Genomic DNA, 20884 nt, shown 5'->3' with positions numbered 1-20884 from the left:
CACACACACACACACACACCATTGGAGGCTGCAGAGGGAGGGACGGCTTATAATAATGGCTGGAATGGAGCTAATGGAATGGCATCAAACACCTGGAAACCATGGAAACCACGTGTTTGATGTATTTGATAACATACCACTCAGTGGCAACCGGTCCTTCAGGGCAGGTGGGGAAGAGCCCCACTTGTTTAGCTAAAATATGTTTTTTTTTTAAATCATTGACTTTATAGAGCCGCATTATAAACATGGTCTCTTTTTTTGCTTTCTGGAGCAGCTCAAAATGCAGGTGTTTCAGTCTAGCTCAGTGCTTTCTGTTGTGGTGGGGCAGCCAACGAAAATATGGAGTGTAGGGATTGGTAATGTTCTGTAGTTGCGCCGTGATTGGCTCAGTGTTCTATCACTCATGGGGACAACGTCACTGCAAAATCTATGGGGAGAGCTCGAAAATTCCATCCCCTTGGGTGCTGCCATATATTTACATTAGAAGTGCCCATCCAAGAAGGATCAAGGTTACCGGCCACAGATAAAATGACATCAAATCACGTTATATCTATCGTAGATTTGATTTGACTGATCATGTCAACATACTTTCAAAATCTTAGCTAGCAAGCTGGACAAGCAGTCATCATCATAAATCAAGTCGACAATTTACTGGCAAATCCTTTTCCATCCTTGTCATATGAAGAGAAATGATAGATAAAATGTATCGGTGCTCATCAGCCAATTCAACAATGAGTGGTTGGGAACGAATCAGAGGCTAACTGTAAGTGTTGCAAAGCAATCACTAGCCTGCTATTCAGTGGGAGTGAGAGTGTGGTCCAAGTTTGGGTTTAAGGGTCTCTTTTCCAAGCTTAAATGGATAAACATTCTCATGCCTTGGGCCAGAAAAGGTTGAAAACATTGGCCATGCTGTCAATCCAGCATGATTTAAGCCGTGTTCAAAACAACTGGAAATTCGGAACAGGGAAATGTCAGACTTCAGTGAGTTCAAGACAACTTGGAACTTGGAAAAAACGAGCTCCGACTGGGAAAAAAATGTTTTGAACAGTCATCCAACTCGGAATTCCAAGTCGGGAACTCCGGCCTCTTTCTAGATCAGACCGAGATGCAGACAGTTCAAGTAACAAAACTTTATTACAAAAAACGACAAGTGGGGACAGGGTCAAATCCAGACAATGTCACAAGGTACAGGGCAGGCAGGTCTGTAATTTAGAGCAGAGCAGAGTCCGAAAGGGCTCACAGAACGGCAGACAGAATCCAGAGCAGGCCAGTAAATCCAGAGCAGTGTCACAGGGTCTGTAATCAGAAGAGTCGACAGGCAGGCTCAGGGCCGGTAGAATGGTCAAAAGAGCCGGGAAAACAGACAGAAAACAGGGACAAGAGAGAAAAAGCAGGCTCAGGAGTCAGGGGAAAAATCCGCTGGTTGGCTTGATGGGACAAAACAGGGACAAGAATTGGCAACAGACAAACAGAAAACACAGGTATAAATACACAGGGGATAATGGGGAAGATGTGCGACACCTGGAGGGGGGTGGAGACAAGCACAAGACAGGTGAAACAGATCAGGGTGTGACAGCTCCGACTTGAAGATCACTAACGTCGTCATGATTCAACCTTTTTTTTCAGAGTTCCAAGTTGTCTTGAAAGCACCATAAATCCAGAGAATTCCAGACTTTGCTGACAAAATTTGCCCTCAAGAGGGACCGCCGCACCACCTTCCTGTTCAAGTGAGCACAGCACACCAAGGTGTGTCAAAAAATGTCCTGTATGCTGCTGCATAAATTACGTAATATGCCAGGGAGATATGTAAACTGTAGCTAAGAAAGTAATACTAAGTGTGTGTTGTGTCGTAAGCTGTTAGTAGCCCATGTGTCTCACCCTAATGATTTGGTCCCTTTCCCCCTCATAACTTTGCCTACTGTTCTGACTTGGTGTTGCACATGTAGCCTATAGCCTGTTTTAGAGAAATGTAATTATTGAATATTGCAAGAGCTTTCATTTGCTGCTTATATGCTCCATTTATTTATCATTTGGTTCTGACTTGGTGTACAGGGAGAATACTGTAAGAACGGCCTATGTTCTGAATTTTGGCGCTGTACATTTCAAAAGTGTTGAACAAATAGTTATATTGACTACGTCCGTCCTAGCTCGTTCATTAATGTCTTAATCTAAATAAGGGATTGCCTCTTATCCATTTGTCGTTCCCTTATGCCATAGTTTTTACATCTCTATTGTCAGTAGAAACCACATTTGATTAAGCAAGTCAGCCATATCAGCTATGTTTGATAAAAGGCAGTAAATGGGGCTGAATGAACTATTTCGCTGCCAGACAAGGCTCCACTGATAGCCAGGTGTAGCGGTGGTAAGGATTCACTCCATGGTGCTGAAAACAAAGCTCCGTGTCGGGACAGCTTTATGTAGGCCCTAACAGTTTGTGGGCTCTGTTTGTCACCGTTATTGTGCAATTAATATATTGTTTAGTGTTGTGTAGTGGCTTTGCTGGTATACATCTAAAATTGGTTTGGGGATTTTGCCCCACCATGATTTACATGCTAAAATCACACTGACTCAGCTTCAGCCATTACCACAAGCCCGTCCTCCCCATCTAAGGTGCCACCAACCTCCTGTGACTCACACTAATGCAAGCAAGCAGGCGCACACACACCTGCCCCATCTATCTCTCCCTTCCCTTCTACATTTTGCCTTTTTAATCAAATCTATCACTGCTTTATAATATGGATGTACATGATGATTCATGTCTGTCAAATATAAAAGATAAAAGGTTAAAGGGAATGTTGGCATATCGGATATCACTTTTAGTTTAACTAATTTATCTTAGGAAAGTTATATAGCCCTACTATTCGATTATAGGTAGAATGACTCCAGGTAAACTATCGTCTCGTATAGATCAAATACTATTCTACTGCGAAAATGTCCCATAAATTTCTGTCGAGAGCTGCAAATGATAAAACATGAGGAAATGTCGCCCCCGTGCGAACATTAGTTATTTTCATTTCACACACACCCAGGACTCACACACGGTGACGTCACAATTGCCGTCTGTTACGCGGGAATCACAAACTGATACAAAATAACCCGCGCATCACCTGCTACTGTCCTTCCCGCTTTCACAGCGTTTACGTCGTCTGATCAAGCGCAGAGAACTGCACCGTCTTTTACAGGTTCATTATTTAATTGATTTACATGATTTTCGTAAATGAATCCACAGTTATTAGTGGGCTATAGGCCTGCCATTTAAAAGGCCCAGTGCAGTCCAAATGAAGTTTTCCTGTATGTTATATAATAATGTACAACAGCTGATGAAACTAACACTGTAAAAGTGAGCGTTTTTGTATCGGTGTTATTTCCTGATAGTTGCTTATTGAATATACAGTCTACATAGGACCTTCTAATCAGGTGGTTTGCATAGGCGGGAGTTTCGGTTTTCCATGTTGACATCATCATGCGGGAGTTCCAATCCTCACTATTCAGCGTTACCCTCCCCACTCAGACATTCCTAGCTAAATTCTTGCTTTTAAAATAGTTTTTTGGTAAAAAGCTACACTACCAGTCAAAATTTTTAGAACACCTCCTCATTCAAGGGTTTTTCTTTATTCTTAACATTTTCTACGTTGTAGAATAATAGTGAAGAAATCAAAACTATGAAATAACACATATGGAATCATGTAGTAACCAAAAAAGTATTTAACAAATCAAAATTATATTTTATATTTGAGATTCTTCAAATAGCCTTTTCCCTGATTACAGCGTTGCACACTCATGGCATTCTCTCAACCAGCTTCATGAGGTCGTCACCTGGAATGCATTTCAATTAACAGGTGTGCCTTCTTAAAAGTTAATTTGTGGAATTTCTTTCCTTCTTGAGCCAACCAGTTGTGTTGTGACATGGTATGGGTGGTATACAGAAGATAGCCCTATTTGGTAAAAGACCAAGTCCATATTATGGCAAGAACAGTTCAAATAAGCAAAGAGAAACTATAGTCCATCATTGTTTAAGACATGTAGGTCAGACAATACAGAACATTTCAAGAACTTTGAAAGTTTCTTCAAGTGCAGTCGCAAAAACCATCAAGCGCTATGATGAAATTGGCTCTCATGAGGACCGCCACAGGAAAGGAAGACCCAGAGTTACCTCTGCTGCAGAGTTTATTAGTGTTACCAGCCTCAGAAATTGCTGTCCTAATAAATGCTTCACAGAGTTCAAGTAACAGACACATCGCAACATCAACTGTTCACAGGAGACTGCTGCAAAGAAACCACTAGTAAAGGACACCAATAATAAGAGACTTGCTTGGGCCAAGAAACACGAGCAATGCACATTAGACTGGTGGAAATTTGTCCTTTGGTCTGGTGTCCAAATTTGAGATTTTTGGATCCAACCGCCGTGTCTTTGTGAGACGCTGTGTGAGTGAACGGATGATCTCTGCATGTGTATTTCCCACCATAAAGCATGGAGGAGGAGGTGTTATAGTGTGAGGGTGCTTTGGTGGTGACACACTTAACCAGCATGGCTACCACAGCATTCTGCAGCGATACGCCATCCCATCTGGTTTGGGCTTAGTGGGACTATCATTTGTTTATCAACAGGCCAATGACCCAACACACCACCAGGCTGTGTAAGGGCTATTTTGCCAAGAAGGAGAGTGATGGAGTGCTGCATCAGATGACCTGGCCTCCACAATCCCCCGACCTCAACCAAATTGAGATGGTTTGGGATAAGTCGGACTGCTGAGTGAAGGAAAAGCAGCCAACAAGTGCTCAGCATATGTGTGAACTCCTTCAAGACTGTTGGAAAAGCATTCCAGGTGAAACTGGTTGAGAGAATGCCAAGAATGTGCAAAGCTGTCAAGGCAAAGGGTGGCTATTTGAAGATTCTCAAATATAAAATATATTTTTATTTGTTTAACAGTTTTTTGTTTACTATACGATTCCATATGTGTTATTTCATAGTTTTTATGTTTTCACTATTATTCTACATGTAGAAAATATTTAAAATAAATAAAAACCCTTCGGCTGATTTTAATATAAATCTATTACAGTACGGTACTTCATTGTTAACAATAATTTATTTGATATTGACTTAAAAATGACTGCATTGGGCCTATAACATTTTTATTTTAGTCAGGCAGATATTGCAAGAATGAGGTTAAAATACCATTTTCTTTTCACCATACAGGTGTTTTTGTTGCCACTGGTTCCCATTCTGGGTTTAGAATGTCTCACACAGGTAAAACAGTGGTCATCCCTCCAGAGCTCCCCGGCATTCTGAAGCAGTTCACCAAGGACGCCATCCGGACACAACCTGAAGACCTGCTGGAATGGGCCACACTGTGAGTAGCTTGAAGTTATGCCTAGCCACTGATCCAAGCTCAGTTTAGTATTGTAGCTTCTGAGAGGAGAAGGATGAAAGTTGGCCCTTGACCTCGTCTGCTTCCCAAATGGAACCCTATTCATTACATAGTGCACTACTTTTGACCAGGGCCCATAGGGGACAAAGTCCACTGATCTAAGGTCAGTTGTAGCTGAACTGTGTGGAATATATGCCTGCATACACTCACTACAGTCCTCCAAGACCAGGATTCCTGTTCTGCTGTATTAAACCCAGTATTGTGCTGGTATGCATGTCTGCTACAGGTACTTCAGTGCTCTGGTCCAGGGAAAGACGTTACCTGTGAACAGGACACCAGACAAAGTGGTAACCCCCAACACCATGGACCTCACACCTGAGGTACTCACCACAATGCACGAAAAGGTACCGGGCCACACACACAAACACACCACAGCTAGACACACACACGCATGACTCACGCGTGTGCACACACACACACATAAATGTGAACCCTCTCTGTCTCTGTCCCCGTCTCCCTACCCCCTTCTCTCCCTCCCTCCCCTTCACAGCTACATAAGAATGGCATAGTCAGTAAGAAGGAGGTGAGCAAGCTGTGGCGGTCGTTAGGATTGGCTGACGACCTTCTCAGACACATCATGACAGTGGGCTGCTTCGGAGACCAACTCGACTGGATAAAATTCTTCGCCCTGGGCTGCAGCTATCTGGGAGGGGTACATATGATGTTGTGCACGCATGCAAGCACACACTCATGCATGCACGTTGCACACACACACACACACACACACACACACACACACACACACACACACACACACACACACACACACACACACACACACACACACACACACACACAGACATTATCAAATGACCTTTGGGCCCGTTATCTTGGTGACCTCTGACTTCTCTCTGGCAGACGATCAAGAACGCCATGACCCACGCGCTGTACATCCTGAACTCAGACAGCTCTTGTAAGCCCCCAGACGCCTGCGTCCCCTTCGAGACCTTCCGCTTCCTTTACTCCTACCTGGCAGCGGTGGACAAAGAGGTGTCCCAGGCCCAGATAGACCGAACCATTACCTACTTGGAGGCTCAGGCGTGAGTTGAACAGTTACACAACTACACGAAAAACAACACAGCTACACAGCTATACAACTACACAACAACACATCAACAAAAAACTACACAGCTGCAAAACAACTACACAACAACTTAACAGAGACACAACAACTACACAACAACACAGCAGTTACACAGTGAAAACAAAAGCTCCCAAGTACCAGGAGACACAGGTGTGAGAAACAAAATTGCACAAAATGTGTGTATCTCTGACTGTCTGTCTGTCTGTCTGTCTCTCAGGAAGGCGCGTGATGGGATGGTGAAGGTGTCAGACTTCGTCAACAGTCGTAAAGTGCGTTTGGGATAGACTCACCCTCTTTCCCCTTTAGAACTTTGTTCTAATAAAGATGGTTCCAAAGAAAAACTCTGTTATTGCATCAATATCAGAGGACAGTGTTTGTGTATATCCTCCATCAATATCAGAGGACAGTGTTTGTGTATATCCTCCATCAATATCAGAGGACAGTGTTTGTGTATATCCTCCATCAATATCAGAGGACAGTGTTTGTGTATAATATCCTCCCATCAATATCAGAGGACAGTGTTTGTGTATATCCTCCATCAATATCAGAGGACAGTGTTTGTGTATATCCTCCATCAATATCAGAGGACAGTGTTTGTGTATATCCTCCATCAATATCAGAGGACAGTGTTTGTGTATATCCTCCATCAATATCAGAGGACAGTGTTTGTGTATATCCTCCATCAATATCAGAGGACAGTGTTTGTGTATATCCTCCATCAATATCAGAGGAGAGTGTTTGTGTATATCCTCCATCAATATCAGAGGACAGTGTTTGTGTATATCCTCCATCAATATCAGAGGACAGTGTTTGTGTATATCCTCCATCAATATCAGAGGACAGTGTTTGTGTATATCCTCCATCAATATCAGAGGACAGTGTTTGTGTATTACATGAAGTGAAAAGTCATCACTGATTGAGGCTGCCACAAGAGGCCATAAACACATAGTAAAAGGCAAACATAGAGATTAATAGAGGACTCTAGTTCCCAAAAGCCCGTTTTAGCATAGGCAACACTATCATGGGACACATACAATGTTGCGTTCTCTAACTATCTCTAGTCCAAGCCAAATCCTGAGAGATTGGTCACTGTCGTATTTGTCAGATTAATACATTGTATAAGATTTGTATTATTGCAGAGATGGGAGGATTCAAGGAAACAGACAGAGTTGCACTTAATTAAAAAAAAATGAAAACATATAGACAGAGTTAAGATAACTGGTTTACTGTTGATAAAATAGGCAACAGGTGTTCTCAAACGTTTTCATGTCTGACCAGGTAGGTGGACGTAATTTAAAAAAAAATCTGGTCTGGACAGTTGTGCTACAGATATATTTGGCCTAATGTATGGGATATATACAGAATAATCCTTTCTCTTTATTTTAGTGGATAATCACCCGTTGAAGTGTCTTGGGGTAAGGAATGTCCCTCAGTCGAGCACCTGAGTCCATTTTGTTCAAGCTGGGCTGAAGCGTGTTTTGGTACACTTTCTTTCAATGTGTGATACATTGTTTGATAATGATGTTGCAAATTGTTTAGCTACACTGTGCTCTGCTGAACATCACTCTAGGTCAAGTATAGATAAGGCGTGCGCTACTGAACACTGGTGAGAAAAGAAGATGATAGACGTGTTCAAACCAATATACAAGATGTTCGTTGGTTGCGTCAGGAAAAGTTATGCTATTCGGTTGGATTTACGTTTTTAGGGCGGGTTTAGTTTTCGGATACGGAAGAGGAAGGAGCTATGTTTTGAAAGCATTGTCAGAAGTTTAGAAAGTTACGAAAAAGGGACTCGTTTAAATAATTTTACATGACATTATTTACATAGGGAAGTGATACTATTAAAATACATCCTAATTCTATTTTAACAACGTGCGTCTCACTAATTGAACGAAGGCAGTTTGGGAGAGGAAACTAACATCGCTACGTTGTCAAAGCAAGCACACGCTAGATATCAACTAGTTAAACGTTTTTGAATTGTATTACTTGACTTTTACCAAGATGGACATACAACACCGGCAGCGTCCGGTCAAACCGGACCAGAGTTTTTGGGACAACCGAAGACAGTGGACCGCAAGGATTTTCTCCATGCTCTGCTGTGCAATGGTGATGTCGGTCGTTGCAGTATTCTGCGCCTTTGTTTACCTCATCTTGAAAGGTACATCGTCTGTCAAGAATTACAGAATTCTAGTCGCGCATGCGCGGATGAAGACCCTCTTGGACAGTAGCTGAATGATATTGCTTTCTGTTAATTGTTATGTAAATATGTCATCTTGTCACTTCTGTATACTGTTTGTTGTGTGTTTGTGTTTCAGAGATGCAGAATGAGAGAGTGATTGGAGAGGATGGCTCAGAGGTTAGACTCCTAGGCAAGTACAGGTCTGTTCACAAAAGTTCATACACACAGCCTCCAGAATAGAAAATTAACTAAACATGTTCCTCTCCCTCTCCCCTTCCCCTCCGCCCCACCTCTCTCTCTCCCTCCCCTCCGCCCCACCTCTCCCTCCCCTCTGCCCCACCTCTCTCTCTCCCCTTTACCCCCCCTTCTCTCTCCCTCTGTATCTCTCTCCTCCCCATCTCTGTAGGGTTCTGGAGTGTTCTGGTCATGTCGGTGCTAGCAGGGTTCTGCTGCTGTAGCTTCACATGGACCATCACCTACTTTGACTCTTTTGAGCCCGGCACGTTCCCCCCAACGCCCCTGTCCCCTGGCCACCTCAGGTAACACGCGCACACACACGGCTCATAATAATGGCTGGAAAAGAGTCAATGGAATGATATCAGGCATATCAAACATGTGGTTTACCATGTAGTTGATACCATTCCACTGACTCCATTCCAGCCATTATTATGAGCCGTCCTCCCCTCAGAAGCCTCTACTGACTAACCTACATTCCATAACTCTTCCACTGGCCTTAGCCTAATTCTCGCGTCCTTTTCCTAAATCCTCTTGTTCCATCGCTCCCTGTTGTCTCCCAAGCCCAGATAGCAGGACAAACACGTGTGTAAAGAGAATGATGCCATATAGAGAGCTTGGGACTATAATGTTCTATCTGTATTTTAGTCAACATGTAGTTATTGAAACAGCCTTGTTCTGTTCAATACCATACAGTAGTCTAAATACCTCAGTTCAAAATTGCTGACATCTTTTAAACCAATGAGGGTTCAGAACTTTAAAGCCAATTATCTCAGAATCATCTTTTTCCAGATAGACAGCTTGAGACTGTAGGGTTCTATGTGTTACCACCCTTGATGTCTAATTGCGTGTGCGTGTGTGTGTGTGTGTGTGTCTCAGGCAGGTGACAGGTCACTCCTTCCACATGAGCTACAGTGTGGCGGTCCTAAATGGCATTGTAGCGGCGATCACCATCATCTGGAGCCTTACCTGACCTTACCCACAACCCCCTGTTCTACCTGACCTTACCCACAACCCCCTATTCTACCTGACCTTACCCACAACCCCCTGTTCTACCTGACCTTACCCACAACCCCCTGTTCTACCTGACCTTACCCACAACCCCCTGTTCTACCTGACCTTACTCACAACCCCCTGTTTAACCTGATCTTACCCACAACCCCTGCTCTACCTGATCTTACCCACAACCCCCTGTTTAACCTGATCTTACCCACAACCCCTGTTCTACCTGACCTTACTCACAACCCCTGTTTAACCTGATCTTACCCACAACCCCCTGTTCTACCTGATCTTACCCACAACCCCTGTTCTACCTGACCTTACCCACAACCCCCTGTTCTATCTGACCTTACCCACAACCCCCTGTTCTACCTGATCTTACCCACAACCCCCTGTTCTACCTGACCTTACCCACAACCCCCTGTTCTAACTGACCTTACTCACAACCCCTGTTCTACCTGACCTTACCCACAACCCCTTGTTCTACCTGACCTTACCCACAACCCCCTGTTCTATCTGACCTTACTCACAACCCCTGTTCTACCTGACCTTACCCACAACCCCCTGTTCTACCTGACCCTACTCACAACATTTACATTTAAGTCATTTAGCAGACGCTCTTATCCAGAGCGACTTACCCTGTTCTACCTGACCTTACTCACAACCCCGTTCTACCTGACCTTACCCACATCCCCCTGTTCTACCTGACCTTACCCACAACCCCCTGTTCTACCTGACCTTACTCACAACCCCGTTCTACCTGATCTTACCCACAACCCCCTGTTCTACCTGACCTTACTCACAACCCCCTGTTCTACCTGACCTTACCCACAACCCCCTGCTCTGACCCACAACCCTCTCACCTTACCCAGAACCCCTTGTTCTACCTGACTTTACCCACAATCTTTTCCATGTGTATGTGTACATATCAAGAGAAGCAGTAGAACATGATGTGATACTATGAGACAATGTGTCCAGTACTAAAGTCAGCCTCACTCACTAGCTCCTTGTCATTTGGTTCTCCATGCTGTCCTCTTCTTGGCCAAGTCCCAGGCTGATGAAGTGTCGAGTCCCAGGTTTCTACAAAGTCAGGATACCTTTTTTAATGTACTGTATATTGTGATATATCTAGCCTGAAGAGGTTTTTGTGCCAAATTAATGCTATAAAGAGAACATTTAAAATATGAAATGAGACTCACACATTCTAAATCTATAGTTTATTGTAAGTCTAATATATAACCTGTAGAGGTATTTTCCATGCAGTGTATCTGTGCATTTGACTGTTATTCTCACTGAACCACTGAATGATGCTTTCACTGTCTCTCCTTCCCATACTGATGTCTGTACTACTGAACAGTAAAGAAGCTCTCACCTGCCTTCTGTATATTTTCTCCTATCTGAAATGATGTCTCTTACACACACACACACACACACACACACACACACACACACACACACACACACACACACACACACACACACACACACACACACACACACACACACACACACACACACACACACACACACACACACAGGCCCTCAGCAGGATGTCCATTCCTTCCTTGATCTCACCTTTATCCTCCTCACAGCACGCCAACAACTCCTGGACACACACATAGGGAACAACTCCTGGACACACACATAGGGAACAACTCCTGGACACACACATAGGGAACAACTCCTGGACATACATAAGGAACAACTCCTGGACACACACATAGGGAACAACTCCTGGACACACATAGGGAACAACTCCTAGACACACACATAGGGAACAACTCCTGGACACACATAGGGAACAACTCCTAGACACACATATAGGGAAGAACTCCTGGACACACACATAGGGAACAACTCCTGGATACACATAGGGAACAACTCCTGGACACACATAGGGAACAACTCCTGGATGCACATAGGGAACAACTCCTGGACACACATAGGGAACAACTCCTAGACACACATATAGGGAAGAACTCCTGGACACACACATAGGGAACAACTCCTGGACACACATAGGGAACAACTCCTGGATGCACATAGGGAACAACTCCTGGACACACATATAGGAAACAACTCCTGGATGCACATAGGGAACAACTCCTGGACACACATAGGGAACAACTCCTGGACACACATAGGGAACAACTCCTGGATACACATAGGGAACAACTCCTGGACACACATATAGGAAACAACTCCTGGACACACATAGGGAACAACTCCTGGATACACATAGGGAACAACTCCTGGACACACATATAGGAAACAACTCCTGGACACACATATAGGGATCAACTCCTGGACACACATATAGGAAACAACTCCTGGACACACATATAGGGATCAACTCCTGGATACACATATAGGAAACAACTCCTGGACACACATATAGGGATCAACTCCTGGATACATACATAGGGATAAACTCCTGGATACACACATCAAAATCAAATTGTATAAGGCACATGCGCTGAATATAACAGATATAATATAACCTTACAGTGAAATGCTTACTTACCAACAATGCAGTTTTAAAAAATACAGATAAGAATAATAAATAAAATAAACAAGTAATTGAAGAGCAGCAAGTAAAATAACAATAGCAAGACTATATACAGGGAAGTACCAGATATTTGAGGTAATATGTACATGTAGGTAGAGTTATTAAAGTGACTATGCATAGATGATAACAACAGAGAGTAGCAACGGTATAAAAGAGGGGGGGGGGTCAATGCAAATAGTCTGGGTAGTCATTTGATTAGATGTTCAGGAGTCTTATGGCTTGGTGGGTAGAAGCTGATTAGAAACCTCTTGGACCTAGACTTTACACTCCAGTACCGCTTGCAGTGCGGTAGCAGAGAGAACAGTCTATGACTTGGGTGGCTGGAGTCTTTGACAATTTTTAGGGACTTCTACTGACACCGCCTGGTATAGAGGTCCTGGATGGCAGGAAGCTTGGCCCCAGTGATGTACTGGGCCATACGCACTACCTTCTGTAGTGCCTTGCTGTCGGAGGTCGAGCAGCTACCATACCAGGCATTGATGCAACCAGTCAGGATGCTCTAGATGGTGCAGCTGTAGAACCTTTTGAGGATCTGAGGACCCATGCCAAATCTTTTCTCCTGGGGGGGAAAAGGTTTTGTCGTGCCCTTTTCACAACACACATGGAACAACTCCTGGACACACACATGGAACAACTCCTGGATACACATATAGGGAAGAACTCCTGGATACACATAGGGAACAACTCCTGGACACACATAGGGAACAACTCCTGGACACACACATGGAACAACTCCTGGATACACATATAGGGAAGAACTCCTGGATACACATAGGGAACAACTCCTGGACACACATAGGGAACAACTCCTGGACACACATAGGGAACAACTCCTGGATACACATATAGGGAAGAACTCCTGGATACACATAGGGAACAACTCCTGGACACACATAGGGAACAACTCCTGGACACACATAGGGAACAACTCCTGGATACACATAGGGAACAACTCCTGGATACACATAGGGAACAACTCCTGGACACACATAGGGAACAACTCCTGGATACACATAGGGAACAACTCCTGGATACACATAGGGAACAACTCCTGGATACACATAGGGAACAACTCCTGGATACACATAGGGAACAACTCCTGGACACACACATGGAACAACTCCTGGATACACATAGGGAACAACTCCTGGATACACATAGGGAACAACTCCTGGATACACATAGGGAACAACTCCTGGATACACATAGGGAACAACTCCTGGACACACATAGGGAACAACTCCTGGATACACATAGGGAACAACTCCTGGACACACATATAGGGAAGAACTCCTGGATACACATAGGGAACAACTCCTGGATACACATAGGGAACAACTCCTGGATACACAGGGAACAACTCCTGGACACACATAGGGAACAACTCCTGGATACACATAGGGAACAACTCCTGGACACACATATAGGGAAGAACTCCTGGATACACATAGGGAACAACTCCTGGATACACATAGGGAACAACTCCTGGATACACATAGGGAACAACTCCTGGACACACACATGGAACAACTCCTGGATACACATAGGGAACAACTCCTGGATACACATAGGGAACAACTCCTGGACACACACATGGAACAACTCCTGGATACACAGGGAACAACTCCTGGATACACAGGGAACAACTCCTGGATACACAGGGAACAACTCCTGGACACACATAGGGAACAACTCCTGGACACACATAGGGAACAACTCCTGGACACACACATGGAACAACTCCTGGATACACACATAGGGAACAACTCCTGGACACACACATAAGGTAGGAAATGAACAAAGGTGCTGTGATTCAATTCAGTTAACTTTATTCATCCCAGAGGGGCTGTTGTTGCTGGCAGGATTAACATACACTAATAATAAACACAACCAGCAGTACAATACAATACAGGCAGACAGTAATACAGTGTGTCATGAAGTTGGCCTGGGGTGGGTTTATGACAGTCATAAATACCTCTTCCCCACTTTTTCCTCTCTCTCTACCCTACTGATGTGACATTTGCAAAACCCCTTGGTTAACATAGAGATTCTGGGAACATCAGAAGGTGGGGGGAAATGAACTATATTCTGGTAATCCGACCAATTGAACATATGCGTTGGTACTTAATGAATATGATGTCAGTTCGGTTGTCATCTGAGACATTCTCATCAATGATAAGAGGACATAAACTCTACAGTGGAAAGTCTACACATCAGAGTTATCGGATTCACATGGAATTGTTGTTCAATTTAAATGTTTGAATATGAAATTATTCGTGATGGGATGAAATGTGATTTTAGCTTCTAAAATGTGAGATTTGGGTTTTCATAAGGTTAGGGCCCTGCTCAATCAGTGGCCCGCCCCTGTGAAGGGACATGGGCTACACAACTTTTCAAACACGCCCTCCTCTTCCTTCCTATATAAAGCCTTGACGACAATATAACCTCCTGTTCCGAAAAGATGTGAGGACGACGGTCCGATGTCAGAATGGTTCAGATAATAACTACAAAACGAAGCCAACATCAGCGTGAGCTTTGGTTGTGAATGGTATGAACTTTGAACTCTTATTCACTACTCTTAATCACTACAGAAGTGATACCTCAACCTAGCTGTTGAGTTAGCAACAGCCGCTGCAAACGAGGGTTAGGAAGGAACAGACAGAGTATCCCATCTACCAAACAACAACGTTACTACAACGTATTCAATTTACCAGCAGAGACATTCTTCAAAGGATCCTGTTGGGCAACACGGCCTTCCATTTACCACCAACCTACCGAAGCGCAGCTCAGAGAAAATATTTATTGCATTTTCCTTTTCGGGCGGTCATTTAGAATGCATAAGATACTGTATTTACAATAGCACAGCTCGCCCTTTGTTCCTCAGTCTTCTCGCTCTTTCACTCAAACCCAGCCCCTTTTTTTTTGTGTAACAAGTTGTCATATCTGTTCCGCCCACACGGGCAGATATGATTTAATTATGTGTATGTGCAATTCTGTGTGATTAGTTAGGTATTTAGTAAATAAACAATTAAACCCAATTTCGTATTGCTGATTCAACTTGTGAGCCAGGGTTTTGTGCAGATAACCAAGAATTTACAGCTTTCAGATGAGACTGAATTAAGATGGCGATTAATATTGACTGCTATTGATGTAAAATATTACTAGGTCTTTAAGAGTTTATTCAGAAGATAACAGCTCTATAAATATTATTTTGTGGTGTCCCGACTCTCTAGTTAATTACATTTACATGATTAGCTCAATCAGGTGATATTAATTACGGATAAATTATTTTATAGAATAGCATGTCATATCACTTAATCCGGCATAGCCAAAGACACGACAAGTGTAATGGATATAGTACCGTCCAGAAATAGTCCATAGTGCAAATGCAACAGTCCATACATCCCAGAATATAGTTTTAATCTAGTGTAGGCAGTTTGAGCTCAGTCAGTCCATGACCAACGATGTTCCACTCTCTCTCCCACTCTTTTGGGTCCAGAGCTCTTCTAGTACACCTCTGAATCTCTGTCAGTCCCCATCCAGATACCCCATGCTCTCCTCCACAGCTTCTCTATGTCTCCCACGCAGTCCTACACAAATGATCTCTTTGTCTCCTACTCTCTCCTCCACAGCTTATCTATGTCTATGTCTCCTTCTCTCTCCTCCACAGCTTATCCATGTCTCCTTCTCTCTCCTCCACAGCTTATCTATGTCTCCTTCTCTCTCCTCCACAGCTTATCTATGTCTATGTCTCCTTCTCTCTCCTCCACAGCTTATCTGTCTCCTTCTCTCTCCTCCACAGCTTATCTGTCTCCTTCTCTCTCCTCCACAGCTTATCTGTCTCCTTCTCTCTCCTCCAAAACATATCTGTCTCCTACTTTCTCCTCCACAGCTTATCTATGTCTCCTTCTCTCTCCTCCAAAACATATCTGTCTCCTACTTTCTCCTCCACAGCTTGTCTGTCTCCTTCTCTCTCCTCCACAGCTTATCTGTCTCCTTCTCTCTCTTCCACAACATATCTCTCTGTATTCTATTTCCCCACAGCTTATTTCTCCCTTCTCTCTCTTCCACAACATATCTCTCTGTATTCTATTTCCTCCACAGCTTATCTCTGTCTCCTCTCTCCTCCACAACATATATCTCTGTATTATATTTCCTCCACAGCTTATTTCTCCCTTCTCTCTCTTCCACAACATATCTCTCTGTATTCTATTTCCTCCACAGCTTATCTCTGTCTCCTCTCTCCTCCACAACATATATCTCTGTATTATATTTCCTCCACAGCTTATTTCTCCCTTCTCTCTCTTCCACAACATATCTCTCTGTATTCTATTTCCCCACAGCTTATTTCTCCCTTCTCTCTCTTCCACAACATATCTCTCTGTATTCTATTTCCTCCACAGCTTATCTCTGTCTCCTCTCTCCTCCACAACATATATCTCTGTATTATATTTCCTCCACAGCTTATTTCTCCCTTCTCTCTCTTCCACAACATATCTCTCTGTATTATATTTCCTCCACAGCTTATTTCTCCCTTCTCTCTCTTCCACAACATATCTCTCTGTATTCTATTTCCTCCACAGCTTATCTCTGTCTCCTCTCTCCTCCACAACATATCTCTCTGTATTCTATTTCCTCCACAGCTTATTTCTCCCTTCTCTCTCTTTCACAACATATCTCTCTGTATTCTATTTCCTCCACAGCTTATCTCTGTCTCCTCCACAACATATCTCTGTATCCTCTTTCCTCCACAGCTTATCTCTGTCCTACACAGCTTCTCTCTCTCCTACTCTCTCCTCCACAGCTTATCTCTCCTCCACAGCTTATCTCTGTATCCTCTTTCCTCCACAGCTTATCTCTGTCCTACACAGCTTCTCTCTCTCCTACTCTCTCCTCCACAGCTTATCTCTCCTCCACAGCTTATCTCTGTATCCTCTCTCCTCCACAGCTTATCTCTCCTCCACAACATATCTCTGTATCCTCTTTCCTCCACAGCTTATCTCTGTCCTACACAGCTTCTCTCTCTCCTACTCTCTCCTCCACAGCTTATCTCTCCTCCACAGCTTATCTCTGTCTCCTACTCTCTCAACTCTGTTGGGTCCAGCACTACTGTAGTACACCTCCACCATGGCATCTTTGGAGGTCAGTAAGGTGACCACGCTCTCGGTCCTTGTGATGAGGTCATAGCCCAGGCAGAACACACTGAACAGCACATCGAGCCCCAGCACAAAATCGCAATCTGCACCACGTGAACAGACTCCTCTCGCCAGCCCCATCTATTACCACCCCTGGGGAGAAGACATAACAGCAGGCACCTACGATAGCGTTCCCCACACATCTGGCACTACAGAAGAACATTTGACCTGTCCTGCCATTAGCTCTCCACACCCTGAAATAAGTCTTAGGGAAGTTCAAGACAGGAGTCTTAATGAAATTGATGTCTGACAGGTTTAGAACAGAACATCTCTGCTGATGTCACTCTGTGTTGGCTACAACGCTTCAACTCAACAAAGTAGAAACAAGACAGAAAACTGTTATAATGTGTGAGGAACAAAGGTCAAACAGTGGTGTTGGAGATGACCTCATGAGGGTAATAACACAAGGACAGAGTGCTACAGGATAGGATTTTATTCATAATCAGAGTACACTTTCATTTTCAGCTTTCTTTAACAAAGCCTCTTCCCTCGAACATCTTTACAGCAATCATCCAAAAAACAACTTAAATATAGGAGACGGTCATCACTGTGTGTGTGCGTTTTGGCTGTCTGAGTGTGTGCGTATGAGTTCAGCAGATGGATGGTTCATCGACGGCATCAGCTCCCTCTGTGACGGCCTTCACACACTTGGCCATGGTCTGAGACGCTCTGCTAATGGGATCTATGGGAGAGATAGAGAATGTTACACACACACACACGTGATGAGAGGATCCCACCAGTTATCCATGTGCATTCCACCCTCTCATCAGTCTGACAATACATTCACAGCTGTGCTATGATACATTATACATACCTGTCATATAGAAGTCTTTAGCGGTCAGCTGAGGAGAGACCAGAGGATCTGCTAGAAGAGTCTGATTCACAGCCTGAGAGAGACAGACAGAGAAAGAGAGAAATAAAGGACAGTTGAGTATGCTCTCAATTTCAGTGTCAAAGACCACAGTCTCCATTTATGATTTCATAACAGCTGATCGTAAAGAAGAGTCAGTTAAGGGGTGGAATGTTCAAGGTTCTGTTCTGACCTGTGAGAGTTTGAGGTTAGGGGTAAAAGGTTAAGGGTTACCTGTGAGAGTTGGTTGGCCTGTTTAAAGTAGTTGGCTTCCTCAACGTCGTCGTAGCGGACCAGGTTAGGAGAAACCTCGGCCAGCCGACCCCTCACCTCATCCACAGAGTCATAGGGCAGAGTCAGCCCCGCCAGCTGCAACACACACAGTTACATATACACCCACACACACAGTTACATACAGTGCCTTGCGAAAGTATTCGGCCCCCTTGAACTTTGCGACCTTTTGCCACATTTCAGGCTTCAAAAATAAAGATATAAAACTGTATTTTTTTTGTGAAGAAACAACAACAAGTGGGACACAATCATGAAGTGGAACGACATTTAGTGGATATTTCAAACTTTTTTAACAAATCAAAAACTGAAAAATTGGGCGTGCAAAAGCTTGGGAAATCTTTTTGTGTCCAAATCCGGCTTTAAACTTCTTCACAACAGTATCTCGGACCTGTCTGGTGTGTTCCTTGTTCTTCATGATGCTCTCTGCGCTTTTAACGGACCTCTGAGACTATCACAGTGCAGGTGCATTTATACGGAGACTTGATTACACACAGGTGGATTGTATTTATCATCATTAGTCATTTAGGTCAACATTGGATCATTCAGAGATCCTCACTGAACTTCTGGAGAGAGTTTGCTGCACTGAAAGTAAAGGGGCTGAATAATTGTGCACGCCCAATTTTTCAGTTTTAGATTTGATAAAAAAGTTTGAAATATCCAATAAATGTCGTTCCACTTCATGATTGTGTCCCACTTGTTGTTGATTCTTCACAAAAAAATACAGTTTTATATTTTTATGTTTGAAGCCTGAAATGTGGCAAAAGGTCACAAAGTTCAAGGGGGCCGAATACTTTCGCAAGGCACTGTATACACCCACACACACAGTTACACATACAACCACACACACAGCGTCTTCAAGAAATGTATACGGTATGTGTGTGTGTGTATGTACCTCGGAGATGGCTCTGATGATCTTCCAGTCCTCCCTGGCCATGCCGGGCGCAGTGACGGCCACGCGTGTCTGTTGACTCCTCCCCTCTGTGTTGACATATGTTCCATTCTTCTCAGTGTACGCCGCGCCGGGCAGGATGACATCAGCCATGGTGGCACCCACATCTCCATGGTGACCTGGCAACACACACATGTACCATACATATGCTGTATATAGCATGACAATTGTGTGTATCATGGGAAGTGCACTGGGTGTTCTACCCTGATAAATGAACATGCTGTCCTGTGTGTGTGTGTGTGTGTGTGTGTGTGTGTGTGTGTGTGTGTGTGTGTACCCTGGTAAATGATCATGCAGTCTTTAGGCAGGTCTTGTCTGGTGATGCATTCTCTGTCAGCTCCTAGCAGGAACAGAACCTTGGGCGGGGCTTTACGGATAGACTCCACCCCCGCCTTGTAGCCCAGGTCCAGGGCTGCCACCTGACTGGCTACCCTACAGATAGACAAAAATATGATTGGACACTAGTAGACACACACAAGATTATTTTTATTTATTTATTTCACCTTTATTTGATGATTGGATGCTAGTAGGGATAGACTAAGTTGTTAGCTGTATGCTAAATGCTAGTAAAAGCTATATGCTAAATGCTAATATTAGCTATTTACTAAATGCTAATAATAGCTGGATGCTAAATGCGACTAGAAGTTAGCCCAGTGATAGCTTTAGCATGCTAACCTGTGCAGCACGTTGAGGACCTTCCAGCCCTCCTCCACTCCGCTGCTGGCCCGGGCATTCTGGGCGATGGTTTGCACAGAGCTCAAGATGGCTCCTCCATCGTCCCTCTGAAGAGAGGCACTGCCCACCACCACTACCGGCTGCTTGGCCTGCGCGAGCACCTGGCGGGGAGAGAGAGAGAGAGAGGGACCGGGGAAAGGTTAGGGCAGTGTATAACCACAAACAGAGCTGGATCACGTCCAGTAATACACACCATTATGGAAGGCAGGTGGAAATACATTGACTAGATTCTAGAACAGACGTGCTTCTCTGTCATGCAGATTGTCAGGTCTATTTAAGTCATTCCTATCTGTAACAATGTTTGTTACAACATTTCTATCAACAACAATTACAACCCCCGCTCCCACCGACTGCCCCCCCCCACCCTCCC

At 43.9% G+C, this 20884-nt stretch overlaps 3 protein-coding genes across 5 annotated transcripts in view; 2 read left to right on the top strand and 1 right to left on the bottom strand.

The window, feature by feature from the left end:
- Positions 1–3106: 3106 nt before the first annotated feature.
- Positions 3107–6854, top strand: LOC124018928 (ropporin-1-like). 2 transcript variants are annotated; one of them, XM_046334255.1, is made up of 6 exons: positions 3107–3182; positions 5235–5351; positions 5656–5773; positions 5920–6081; positions 6288–6469; positions 6731–6854. In XM_046334255.1, the coding sequence occupies exons 2-6, from the start codon at positions 5236–5238 to the stop codon at positions 6795–6797; spliced, it is 645 nt and encodes a 214-aa protein (XP_046190211.1). In that variant the 5' UTR covers positions 3107–3182; position 5235; the 3' UTR covers positions 6798–6854. The 2 variants fall into 2 exon arrangements, with proteins under 2 accessions (XP_046190211.1, XP_046190212.1); XM_046334256.1 differs by having other exon boundaries at positions 3164–3182; positions 5198–5351.
- Positions 6855–8213: 1359 nt separating this feature from the next.
- Positions 8214–10474, top strand: LOC124018929 (ADP-ribosylation factor-like protein 6-interacting protein 6). The gene is made up of 4 exons (XM_046334257.1): positions 8214–8671; positions 8829–8882; positions 9099–9231; positions 9806–10474. Exons 1-4 carry the CDS (start codon positions 8515–8517, stop codon positions 9897–9899), a joined length of 438 nt encoding a protein of 145 aa, XP_046190213.1. The 5' UTR covers positions 8214–8514; the 3' UTR covers positions 9900–10474.
- A 7633-nt stretch (positions 10475–18107) lies between these two features.
- The window catches only part of LOC124018940 (NADH-ubiquinone oxidoreductase 75 kDa subunit, mitochondrial-like), a 33400-nt gene continuing 30623 nt past the window's right edge, over positions 18108–20884 (bottom strand). For both annotated transcript variants that reach the window (XM_046334267.1, XM_046334268.1), the window contains exons 12-17: positions 20455–20615; positions 20057–20211; positions 19723–19898; positions 18774–18908; positions 18504–18576; positions 18108–18371 (exon numbers count right to left, since the gene is read on the bottom strand). In XM_046334267.1, the coding sequence (XP_046190223.1) occupies positions 18280–18371; positions 18504–18576; positions 18774–18908; positions 19723–19898; positions 20057–20211; positions 20455–20615 (792 nt within the window). In that variant the 3' untranslated portion in view covers positions 18108–18279. The remainder of the gene's footprint in view (positions 18372–18503; positions 18577–18773; positions 18909–19722; positions 19899–20056; positions 20212–20454; positions 20616–20884) is intronic.

Source organism: Oncorhynchus gorbuscha, unplaced genomic scaffold (assembly GCF_021184085.1).
Source record: "Oncorhynchus gorbuscha isolate QuinsamMale2020 ecotype Even-year unplaced genomic scaffold, OgorEven_v1.0 Un_scaffold_590, whole genome shotgun sequence".
Classification (NCBI taxonomy): Eukaryota; Metazoa; Chordata; class Actinopteri; order Salmoniformes; family Salmonidae; genus Oncorhynchus; species Oncorhynchus gorbuscha.
Note: the sequence above shows the minus strand (reverse complement) of the source record. Positions and strands in the feature narration are given on the sequence as shown.